Source organism: Zootoca vivipara, chromosome 9 (genome assembly GCF_965207765.1).
Source record: "Zootoca vivipara chromosome 9, rZooViv2.hap1.1, whole genome shotgun sequence".
Taxonomy (NCBI): Eukaryota; Metazoa; Chordata; class Lepidosauria; order Squamata; family Lacertidae; genus Zootoca; species Zootoca vivipara.
The window spans coordinates 45,662,337-45,675,030 of NC_142592.1; the positions used below are offsets into that span (position 1 = coordinate 45,662,337).

General features: G+C 43.2%; 2 protein-coding genes across 3 annotated transcripts in view; one reads left to right on the forward strand and one right to left on the reverse strand.

Moving 5' to 3' along the window:
* Nucleotides 1-11,914, reverse strand: part of LOC118091355 (apolipoprotein L2-like) — a 29,817-nt gene extending 17,903 nt beyond the window's left edge. Inside the window, exon 1 of one of the 2 annotated variants that reach the window (XM_088676712.1) lies at nucleotides 11,689-11,914. The gene's annotated coding sequence lies outside the window, so the exon portion shown is untranslated. The remainder of the gene's footprint in view (nucleotides 1-11,688) is intronic. The other variant, XM_035128268.3, reaches the window with a different exon arrangement.
* On the forward strand, nucleotides 3,992-10,545 carry MB (myoglobin). Its single transcript, XM_035128272.3, has 3 exons — nucleotides 3,992-4,176; nucleotides 6,390-6,612; nucleotides 7,266-10,545. The coding sequence occupies exons 1-3, from the start codon at nucleotides 4,082-4,084 to the stop codon at nucleotides 7,410-7,412; spliced, it is 465 nt and encodes a 154-aa protein (XP_034984163.1). The 5' UTR covers nucleotides 3,992-4,081; the 3' UTR covers nucleotides 7,413-10,545.
* Nucleotides 11,915-12,694: the final 780 nt, after the last annotated feature.

Consider the following 12,694-nt stretch of genomic DNA (forward strand, 5'->3'; position numbering starts at 1 on the left):
GGCACCTGGTTGGCCACCATAAATGGAACTAGAGAGCCTTTGCTGTGATCAAGCAGAGCTCATCTCTTGTTCTTAGTATGATCATATCTCCTCTGCTATGCATCCATCTGCCATTAATTTCTGAATGTACCAACTTCCAGCCGATCGCGAGGCAATGGCAGGCGCTGTTCTCCTCAGCTGAGGAGGACGTAGTGCCTTCGAGGCAAGGGGGGGCCGCTACAGTGCAGCGCCCCCCCAGAAAACCCCTAATCGAGCGTTTAGGGGGCATGGATCCGGCAGACGCCAGAAGCGTGCTCCCCCCTCCATTGGTTGCCTAGTTTTTGGGTGCCTAGAGAGCAGGGGGTAGGAGCAAAATGCGGCACATCGGAGCAAAGCTACCTCGGAGGCACAAAGCTGCGACCCTGCCAGGCAACAGCGATTGGTTCTTTCTAAATTTGGAACTAAAATGGACTGTACCGTGAGTACCGAAAATAAAAAAATCTGAACAGCTAAATCAATTAAAATCGGGCCATGGGAAAGGGTGGAAAAGAGGAAATCAGCCCCTGACCACTGTGTGATGGAGAAGGCAATAATATTGTACTGAGCCCAAAGTTGCATTTGAATTTAAGAAGATAAGAACTGCCTAAAAGGGAAAAATTAATTGTTACGTACTTTGGAGGAGAGCCCTCTAAGCGGCTGGGGAGAGACTACTGTTATTCATTCTAAAGGAATGTACTTTCGATTTTGAATTTCTGAACTGCCAAGAGCTCTACTGAATATAAGGACTGGATATATAAGGGAATTGGATTGGATCTTGGTGAAGAAAATAAAGAAAAAAGGATATATTGTTTGAAAATGGATTATTACCTTTGACTTTCAATTCCGGATGAGTTGTGAACACCATTTCCTGTTTTGCAAACACTGACTGTCCTTGGAGAAGGAAAGTAGATAGCCAAAACATGTCTGCCTTTGAGCAGTTTGTGCTGGCACAGCTATTGGAAATTAAAAATGACTTGGTACAGTGCAATCTGGAGGTTAGAAAACTCAAAGGTTGCGATGATCAGAAAGAACTGAACAGCAGGAGTGAGAGTCCAACTGTCCAGTCAGAAGTGGAGGAGAAAACCCAACAAGGAGGACTGGGGAAGGGTGAGAGCACCCCAGTCCATATAGAAGAAATTGAGTGGTACAGAAGGAGTGAGAGTCCATCTGCGCACGAAAAACTAGTTGAGAAAAATCAGTATGAATTGAAAAATATCTCCTCTCGACAGATGAAAACATCGAACCAGGGAGTCAAGATGATCACAGAAAATAGAAAAGGGGTGTTTAGAATTACAGGATTGAAGAAAGATGCAGGGCAGCAGGGGAAGGTTAAAGGAATGAGGGTAGAAAGAAAGGTGAGGAAGGGGGTGGGATGAATAGTTTATAAGTGGTTATGTAATAGGGTAACCCGGATCGAAATAAGACTGTTTATATAGACTTGCCGACCGTAAAAAGGGCCTTGTGATTAGAAGGGTTAATAACAGAAATATGGTTTTGACTGAGATGGAGAGTTCTTAGAAGAGAGGCGTGGTTATAAGGAAGAGAATTTTTAGTTTAGTATTGCGTAAAAGTAGATTAAGAATTTTATAATATGAATTAAATGAATAAGTATGTTTAAGGTAGAAATATAATATGTAAGGAAAGAGGAGTATGATGTTGTCATAGATGATAAATATGTAAATTATAATGAAAAGGATAATTATAGAATTTTGGTTTAAAGTTTAAAGTGTATAAATATGTTTAAGATAAAAAGAAACAATGTTAAGATGAGGATTAGGAAATTGCCAAAGAGAGTATAAAATGAACCACAGGAAGGGGGGCTGAGGAAGTCAACCTACAATGTCAGAAAATATGAATGGTTTTTGAATTATCGTATATGTATGTTTTTGTTTTTTTATTATGTTTGTGTTAATGTTTTTATTTGTGTTTCTTGTTTTCTCTTTTAGGTATTCCTGGGGGTTGGTGTGTTGGTGATGTTTTTTTGTTATATGTTTAAAAACCAATAAAAATTATTTAAAAATAATAATTTCTGAATGTACCCACAGGACCTGCCCTTTCCAGCCACCATAAGTTACTTCAGAACCCTTGTTAATATGCACTTTCTTGCCCAGGTTTTCCCTAGACATGTATTCAATGTACAGTAGCGCTACAAATCTGTCCTATCAGCGTAAAGACTTCCACCTGGCTAATGGGACTTTTCTCCCCATGCGTTCTTTAAATACAAACTTTATTTTCAGATAACGAACTTACATGGACAAACAAAGAAGAGAATTGTGGTTTCCAGTTTCTATATTCACATATGATATACGCAGCAGTTAAAATCCTTTCTACAGTTCAGTTTTACATCCTGAATCTGATTTTCATAGCAAGAACCATCTAATAGATTCGCTGCATTTTCAGTCATTGGATCTGTCAGGGATTCTTTAGCTGTGATTCCTGCGTTGCAGGGGGTCGGACCCTTCCAACTCTACAGTTCTACAATTCTATGATTTAAATCAGCCATAGGCAAACTCGGCCCTCCAGATGTTTTGAGACTACAATTCCCATCATCCCTGACCACTGGTCCTGTTAGCTAGGGATGGTGGGAGTTGTAGTCCCAAAACATCTGGAGGGCCGAGTTTGCCCATGCCTGATTTAAATATATTTAATACTGGTGTCCCCACCCCTTTCAAAGGAAGAAGAAAGGTTTTGCAGTTGCTCAGTCACTGCAGAACGTGCTTCTGAGGCTTGTTTATCACGACAGAGGCACCTGGGCAACTGGCCTCTGAGTAAACAAGAGGCCAACTGTGGTGTTGGCTCAGGAGCGGGAATGCAGATCTAGGCCTACCAAGTACACAAGGTTGATCTTCCGTTGTCTTACACCTCTCACAGTTTTCCACATTTGCACCATACATTTAAAATACTATGATACAAACTTTAAACATTCATGGCCTTCCCCCAAAGGATTCTGGGAGCTGTAGTTTGCTAAGGGTGCTGAGAGTTTCCCTATGTCCTCTCACAAAGCTACAGGCCCCAGAGTTCCCTGGGAAAAGGGATTGATTATGAAACCGCTCCTGGTATTTGTAGCTCCGTGAGGGGAATAGGGGTCTCCTAACAATTCTCAGCAGCCTTAACAAATCACAGCTCCCAGAATTCTTTGGGGGAAGCCACAACTGTTTAAAACGGCACCAGAGTGCTTTAAATGTATGGTGTGAATGTGGCTGGTGACGCACAGTTGGCAAAAATACACAGGATGGGAACTCTCACTCTATCAGTCCTTGTTGAGAGAGCACTCAAGGACAAGTGGGTGCCTGCTGAAGAACATGGGCAATCTTGGCACTCTTGAAACTGTAGTTCTGAGGGCATAGGATCAGTGATTGAAGTTTTTATTTTTAATTAAAACTAGCTGCAAAGTCTCTGGCTTTTCTCGGAGCAAAGGCTCTGATGTAGCGGGTATTTACCCATTTCTTCATGCGCAATTTTCCTCATCAAATGTTGCGATTAGCCCCTTCTGTGTGTGTTTGTGAGTGTGAAGTATCTGTATGCTCCACACGCCACAACTTAGGGTCTGATTTAGGTATGGGAAAAGGCACGGTGCGGGTGGGGGAACCGTCTAAATGCACACTGCCGAGTGCCGCTGTGCAATCTGTTGTTTGGTCCTCAAATATGCAACTCAAAATTGTGGCATCTCCTGTGTTCTCAGGATGGAAACTGAGTAACAGGTTCTTGGCAGTGAACCTAGGTGATGCCCTTTCTGTTGGGCATGGGATCTATGCCAGCCCAGTACCAGACACAGCAATTATTTCATCTTCTGGGCTTGCCACAATAGCACCTGACTCGAAAGAGAGAGAGAGAGAGAGAGAGAGAGAGAGAGAGAGAGAGAGAGAGAGAGAGAGAGGGTGGGAGGGAGGAATTGACCCGAGTGACCTAGACCTGAGCTGTCAAATGACAGGTGCCAATCAGTAGGTCAGCTTCTTAAGCCCACAGATCTCTCTGCTTGCAATTCATTCGGGGAAGGACACACAGGCTGCTTGTACTGTATCTATTTAGCTGAACTTTCCATTGTTTCCCGAGCGGTGACATTATGGGGCTCAGTGATCAGGAATGGCAGAAGGTCGTAGACATCTGGGGGAAAGTGGAACCAGACCTCCCTGCTCATGGGCAAGAAGTTATCATCAGGTAAGCAGAATCCGGTGACCGAAATCTGAGAAGCAGCTTTCTTGCGAAGTTAGCATAGTGGCATTTTTAAGAATCAGCTTAGGAACGTTGCGAAGTTTCTGATATTATGTGGGTGGAACAGAGAGGAAGATAACTCTGCAGATAAACCTGACTGCTTTAATTCCTATTGGTCTCCATTTTTTAATCAGCATTTAAAATAGATCTCTACTGCTATAAGATATAGGTTGCTTTTGTAATTGACATTACTGACTGAGTCATTAACACATAATAAAAGAGAGGATTAGAACCATAGTTGCATTATTACTTCCTGAATGTCAAACCAACTGAGGTTCTTGGAAAAGGGCACAGAAAATTCTCCAGGTATTATGGGATGCCTCCAGACAGTTACTATTTTGCAGGAGGGATTCTAGTGCATATTGCACATTTATGTATGTTTGCACAGTTAATGGACTGTGTGGCCCTAGCACAAACATATCCACTTTAAAACCACTTTGTGGTTAGGAAATGCAGAGAAAAATGTGGGATGAATGAATGAGAGAGAAAAATTGAAAACACGCCACAGGCACATTAGGATGGAAAAAATCAGAATGAATGTTCAATAAAAACTGGGGACGGTCTAACCGCTGTACAAGCTTTGTGCAAGCAAAACAAGAGGAAGCCATGGATCCAACAAAGTACCTGGAAGCAATTTCCCGAGGATGAAGTTCCATTATTATTAGCAAAGACGCTTTGGATGGTTGGAATACCTGTAATGAAATGGAGCTAAGCAGGGTGAGTGACAAAAATTTGGGGTTAAAGGAAAGATCCTGGTTCTATTGGCACTGGAGGCAGTATTGACATAAAAGCTTAAGAAGAGCCCTGCTGGAAAAGTCCGTCTAGATTACATTCTGGTTCCCCATCATGGCCAGCCAGATACAAGGTGACCTCAAAGTGGTTTACATGTGTTATTCAAAGACCATAGCTCAGTGGTAGAGCATCTGCTTTGCATGCAGAAGGTCCCAGGTTCAATCCCTGGCATCTCCAGGTAGCTGAGAGAACCTCCCGTCTGAAACCTTGGAGAGCTGCTGTCAGTCAGTGTAGTTAATATTGAATTAGATGGGCCAAGGACCTGGTGTGATATGACGCGGCTTCCGATGTTCCTGTGTGCCAAATCTGAACACCAGAAGTACAAATCCTAAGCCATTTTAAACCACAACAATAAAACAATTATAATCAACAGAGGAATAAGATATTCTTACTGGGCTAAGAGTGGAGGAGGAGGAGGAGGAGGAGGAGGAGGAGGAGGAGGAGGAGGAGGAGAAGAAGAAGAAGAAGAAGAAGAAGAAGAAGAAGAAGAAGAAGAAGAAGAAGAAGAAGAAGAAGAAGACGACCAAAACGGACAAGGCAAACATGGCCTCTGAAAGCTCTGAAATAACAAGAGCATATTTGCTATAGGGCAAAATCCCAATTGTGTCAAAGTCTCTAGACAGAGGGTTCCCTAGCTGTGGTGCAACTAGGGAAAAGGCCCTGCTCTGGGTCTCTGCGTGATGTCCTACAGTCAATGGTGGGATTGTACGCATCCCCCGCCCAGTTGTTCTCAGGGTTTGGCTTATTGATATGGGGAGAAGCACTGCAAGAAATATGTAAGTTCCAGGCTCTTAAGGACTTTTCTGTGTTAACACCTTGAATTGGGCCTGACTGGTAACATATAGGTAGATCCTGCAAAACTGGTGTTGCAAGCTATCATGCAGAAATTATTATTATTATTATTATTATTATTATTATTATTATTATTATTAATACCCCACCCTGCCCATTAATATGGCTGTGTGGCTGCATTCCTCACTAGCTTCAGTTTTTAGGCTGTCTTCAAAGGCACATGAATAGTTGTTTAAATAGGGAGATGACTTCAGGGTGCTTTTTTTAAAGGGCTTTGGAGCAGAAACCGAGCATTTCTCTTCCAACAAAGGTTGGAATGTGGCCCCCATTAAATTGCATGAGATTCCCAGCAGTGTTATTCAAATGACGTTCTGAAGATTGAAACTCCCATTTTCCTATGAAGGGGTTACTCTCACACTGTCATAATTTCCCAGATACTCTGATATCAGGTAGCATAAATTATACAGGTAAGCTATGGGTGTCTTACAGGTGGCATCTTTGATGGATAGCCAGAGTTTAATCGCCGCCACTCATTTACTCCACATTTACTGGGCTATTCAATTCAATTGTTTCAGGATGTTTCAGAAGCACCCGGAAACCCAGGAGCGCTTTGACAAGTTCAAAAACCTGAAGACGGTGGATGACATGAAGAGTTCAGAAGAGCTCAAGAAGCATGGAACGACTGTCCTGACAGCCCTGGGCAAAATCCTAAAGCAGAAAGGGAACCACGAGGCAGAGCTTGCACCCCTGTCACAGACCCACGCCAACACACACAAAATCCCGGTCAAGTATCTTGAGGTAGGCAGCAGTGTATGTCTGTATGGGGGTAGTGGAACAATGTCCTTGATTGACCAGGATAAAAGCAGGAGAGAAATGGGAGGTTCTTTTCTGTTCTGTTCTGTCTGTATATATCAGGGGGTCAGCAAACCTTTTCAGCAGGGGGCTGGTCCACTGTCCCTCAGACCTTGGGGGGAGGGGGCTGGGCTATATTTTGGAAAAGAATATGAACGAATTCCGATGCCCCACAAATAACCCAGAGATGCATTTTAAATAAAAGGACACATTCTACTCATGTGAAAACACGCTGATTCCCGGACCGTCCGCGGGCCGGATTTAGAAGGCGATTGGGCCGTATCCGGCCCCTGGGCCTTAGTTTGGGAACCCCTGGTATATACAAACATTGGGTTATAGGAAGTTGATTTCTACTGAGTGAGAATGTTGGTCCATGTGCTCTCCAGAGTTTCAGACAGGGAACTTTCCTATTCCTTTTGTAATTGGTTTTGGTTGGTAGATCTTGGGGTTCTCGTAAAAAGTCAAAGTAGATCCAAAAATCCGACGTCTGCCCACCCAAATGTAGAAAATAACCTTCCCTGCTTTGATATATCAGACGTACTTTCCTTGAAAGCTGCCACCTTTATATTTCTCTTTCCCTTCCCATTCTTTCTGCACAGTTCATTTGCGAAATAATTGTTGGCGTCATTGCTGAAAAGCATTCTGCAGACTTTGGGGCTGATTCGCAAGCGGCAATGAGGAAGGCCTTGGAGCTGTTCCGCAACGACATGGCCAGCAAATACAAGGAGCATGGCTTCCAGGGCTAATAGAGAGCATGGGAGGCAATGTTCCCTTTCAGCAAGGATGGGGAGCCTGTGTGTGACCCTCCAGATGTGGCTAGACCACAACTCCCATCACTGGCGAGGGCCAAAGGGAGCTGGAGTCGAACAACATCTGGAGGGCCACAAGTTCCTCATCCCTGTCACGAAGAGAAATAGAGCAGCATGTTTTGGGTGTGTGATCAATCTAGCAGAAGAATATTCTCCTTTCATGGCAGAAACTTAGTTTGGCACCAGCTTGAAAAATATATACTCACTATAAAAGGCTCAAGTTACATGACAGAAGACCCACATCTTTAAAAGAAACCCTATTATTATTATTATTATTATTATTATTATTATTATTATTATTGCCAGCCCTTCACCAGCAGGTCTCAGGTTGGTTACAGCAGTTTAAAATTAAAAATTAAAAACAGTTAAAACAGGTTATAATCACAGGAATAGTGAAGGCTCAGAAAACACACGCATTCAGGGGTGCCGACTTGAATAAAATATTGCTTGGGGCAGGTAAGCCCCTCCCTGTATCAGTCATGATCACAAGTTGTAGCACACACACAATTTGAATGACAATGACCATCAACTTTTTTTGGGGAAGCAGTTCCTTCAAATATTTTATTGGGGGGGGAGGGACCTCGGCACCTAGGAGTTGCCTCCTATGCACAAATCTCAGATGTGGAAAGCCGGGGTAAAGAGACCTTCAGCATTCACCGAAAGCTGTATAGAGAAGAAGCCATGTAAAGTTGAAGGTTGGAAGTGAGGTTTATGAGATCAAATGGGCATGTAGGCATGAAATGCTGAATCATCTCATGCCAAACACTCTTACTGCCCAGTGGCCCCTCCACCAGAGTCCTTTCCTCCTCCAGCTAGGCTCTGATGCCAAACTCTAATGATCCTTTCTTGCAAAAGGTATGGTCAGATAGACAGGGAGTGGGTGGGAAGTTCAACATCCCTTGCCTACTGGTTCTTTAAATCATACCGTTGCATAATATATGAATGGTGTCAGAAGGTCTGTCTCTGTAATGTGTAGCTTGGGCTGTCAACTGAGGCTTTTTAAAAAAACTTCAGCACGAATCATTGTAATTTTGGGCTTAGTAGAATAAAGATTATATACAACAGAGATAAGAGATGGTTGCCTTTGTTAAAAATCCACTGAGATATAATCCTCGGTCTGATGTCACAATAGAGAAAGGTCGCCTTGTGGTTAGTAATAGCTGTGAAAAAATGCCGGGCGAGGCTGTTCAGAAGGCGGGTAGAAGATAGGGTTGCCAGTTCCTGCTTAGATTCAGTATTACTTGCTGTTTTAATGACTCTTGAGATAGAAAGACTAGCAGGATTTGCTCCTGGTAGAATTCATCCCGTGGTCCACCCTCCCACTCACCTTCCTTGCCTGCTGTACCAAACAGGATCCCAGTTCCATCTGGCAACAGATGGGAGAGGGAAGGGAGTTGCTAAACAATGGATGACATCTCAAGGTCAAAATCTGACAGCCCCTGTGGAGAGGAATTCCTGAGTTAGAACCGATTAACTAATTATTCTTAGACTGACCAGGGGCTGGGGTCAATCTACTGTAAACTTGTTCTAAGAAAGTTGCAAAGTGGCGGCGGGGGGGGGGGGGATATGTGGGTGGGATGGATCAGCATCTTGGTGGGTGGGGTGGATCAAAATCTTGGTGCCTGTCTACATGTGCCTTCAGAGAGAATTCACATTTTCAAGCAGCAATTCTTTTTCTGCCACCATTTGATGGAGGAAATTGTGGATATATTCAGATATTAATCCACAGATTTGCCCGTTTCTGGTAAATGAGGAATGGGGTGTGTGATGTTCCTTGCAAGACTTACCTGCATGGTCTTGATCCCGCAGGTCCTGCCCACATCCTTGCCATTCACGTGTGTCCTACTGATGTCATCATATCATACGATGTCACAGTGCTCAGGGAAGGTTGCCATATTAGGGATGCTAGAGCACCAATTCTCTGGCATATCTACACTATTGAATCCCCAAGAATGGCCATCAGGTAACTTGGGGCTATAGGAGGCAAAGCTAAGTGTTCATATCTGCCTTAGGAGGATGAGAGCTTTAGAAAGCAAGCAACACTGAACACTGAGGAATAATAGTTAAAGCTGTCACATAATAATAATAATAATAATAATAATAATAATAATAATAATAATAATATATTATTTATTATTTATACCCCGCCCATCTGGCCACGTTCACCCAGCCACTCTGGGCGGCTTCCAGCAGAAATAAAATACAGAAATCCATCAAACATTAAAAGCTTCCCTAAACAGGGCTGCCTTAAGATATCTTCTAAAGGTCTGGTAATTGTTGTTCTCTTTGACCTCTGGTGGGAGGGCGTTCCACAGGGTGGGTGCCACTACCGAGAAGGCGTTTTAGCTGATTATCCATATGTATTTCAGTCAATTGGTTAACAGATGAGTAAACTGTATACCTGGATATGGATAAAAACCAGAGTTCGGAGGCTATAAACCTACCTTATTTTTAGATAACACATGAATGTACTGTAACAGTCCCCATCTTAGCAGAAACATTTTCTCCTGCTTGTGAGACAACACGCTATGCTTTTTCTAAGATGGCGCCAGCTGGTTGTGTTATTTTGTAATTTTTAATACTGTATTAAAAATAACTTAAACATTTTATTTTTTAAAAAAATCTGGCCAAAGAATTGCAGGCACCCCTTAGCTGATCAAAAGGGTTTTAACTGATTGACAAAATCATCAAAAAATAAAATAAAAATGCAGCCCTGGGGGAAAGACTTTTCAGTGGAATCAGTACATTGGTTCTGAAAAGATAGAGAAGCAATCTCATGCATGTCTACCCAGACTAAATTCCATTTAATTAAGCTGCAACCCTATACCTACTCACCTAGGAATAAGTCCCATTGAAATCAACTGGGCCAACTTCTGAGTAGACATGTAGAAGAACACGGAGTCAATTTTCAAGGTTTTCCATGCTGACCCAGCTAATGAAATGTAAAAGTATCTCTTGTATGTAAAAGTATCTCTTCCTCTAATCCCTGCGAGTTGCTACAGACTTGAGTATGTGATACACTGAATGGCAAGTGGTGTGCTTTTTAATTGAATAAACCCTATTTCCTCAATGTTTGTGTTTTGTTTCTTATTTAAATAAAGCCCAGGTGCGGAGCTTGGAGATTTAGAAACACTATGCATCTCCACTATTGTGGGGAAGACGGTGACCAGGTGACTGCATACGCCTGCTCAGTCTGCTGTTCTTGATGGACAACTTCAAAGCCCCTCTTCTAACTTTGTAGACTTAAAAATATATATAACCCAGATTTGGACCAGGTGGCCCTTCAGAGAGAGGACTGTTTCAACAGAGGACTGTCTTATGGCAAGATGGACATGTGGTCACCATAATAAAAGAGGATGGGCAGGAGGAGCAGAGAAACAGCAAACACAACAATGAGGGACTTGCTCACACTTCCTCTGGTCTTCCTGCTTTCCCTTGGGGAAAATTGCTCTTTAGCGCTCAATCGGAGCAAACAGCAATTTGGGTTTCCCCTGGATTGTCATTTGTTCCGATCTATAACAAAAGAGTGGAAAGGAGTGGGCCATGTGGGAAACTGCTTAGACCCGTGCTTTCTAGGCACAGCAAAGTGTCGACAAGCCCTAGACCTTAGTTACAGCTCTTGCAGTAACCAACCAAAATTGAAAGAGTTTAAGGAGAGGAGGGGCCAAAAGTTGCTGGTCTCTGAGGAGAGGCAACAGATAGGCCTGGCAGCCCCCTCTGAGAAGACAGGAGCTTGTCTAAGGTCCAGTTTGAGAATAGGATGCTGGACTAGATAGGCCTCTGTTATGATCCTGCAGGGCTCTTAACTAGGGTGGCCATATTTCAAAAAGTGAAAATCCGGAGCTTTTGTGAGCTGTTTTGGGCAAAATCTCTTTTTCAGCTATATCTAAGGAAATCTGCCATAATTGAGACTTCCAACATGGGTTACCAGACATCTGGATTCCCCCAGACATTTCATCGATTTCTGCCTGGAAACTGTTTCCAATTGCTGTGTTCAGGAAATTCCGGACGTATGGCAACCCTATCTTAACAGGCTTGGCAAAAAAGATACCAGCTGCCTCTCCAAGGGGGGTGGTGGTGGTGGTGAGAAAGGAAAATAAATATCAAATTGCCAGAATGCCTTCATTTCACTTGATCTGTTGTTCTGTGTATAACTCAGAGGCTTGCATATTTCACCACTGACTTAACTCAGTTCGATAAAATTTCACCTTACCTTTTTTGCATTCCAACTATTCTCCCGCTCACTGTTGACAGATGAGTTTTTGCCTCCCTGCTATGCTGTTTGTTGCTGAAGGAGCTGTGCCTTAAATAAAGATCTGCTGTTGTCCGCTCGACATAATGCCATTCCCTGAATGAATGAGCAACTGCTCCTTGTGGATGCAGGCCTCGGCTTGCAAGCGAGCTAAATTTTGCACCTACAGCAGTTGCTCTTGTCAGTCTGAATGGGGCAACCGCCACGTAGGAGCGACTATATTAAGAATATTATATATTGTGAGCAGCAGGGTTGCTCCCTGTAGTCCTTGTTGTATAATGTGGAGGTCAGCAGCTGTTTCGGCAATCTCCTGCTCCTCCTCCATACGCTCAGGGCTGGGTTAACCATTAGGCTAAGCCTGGCCACTGAGTTGGCAACCTCAAGGCTGGATTCCTGCAATGTGCTGCATGCTGGGCTGCCCTTGGGCCTGGTTTGAAAGCTCCAGCTGGTGCAGAATGCTGAAGCCAGATTGCTGATGGGGGCATCTGGCTGACAACATGTGACACCATTAAAGCATCTGCACTGGCTGCCCCTATCGACTACCAAGCCAAGTTCAAGGTCCTTGTATTAATTTACATAGCCCTGAACAACTTGGGTCCAGGATTATCTGAATCCTTTTATTTGAGCTTGAGATCATCTGCTAGAGCTCCTTTGGTTGTTCTCTTGTGAGGCGCCTTTAGTGTCATCAGCCCAATTTTGTGGAATATTCTGCCAAGCAAAATTCAGCAGGCACCTTCTGTATTGACTTATAAATGCCAGCTGAAAACTTTTCTATTCCATCAAACTTATGCACACAATTAAGAATACAGTACATAGTATTGTGGTTTTTACTGCCTTTTAACAATGCTTTCATTATCCTTTATGGTTTATTACATGTTGTTACATTCTATGGTTGTAGCACGAGCATTTTGGCCTTATTTGTAATTCACCTTGATTGATCAAGGGTGGTTTAAAGATGGCTTCATGA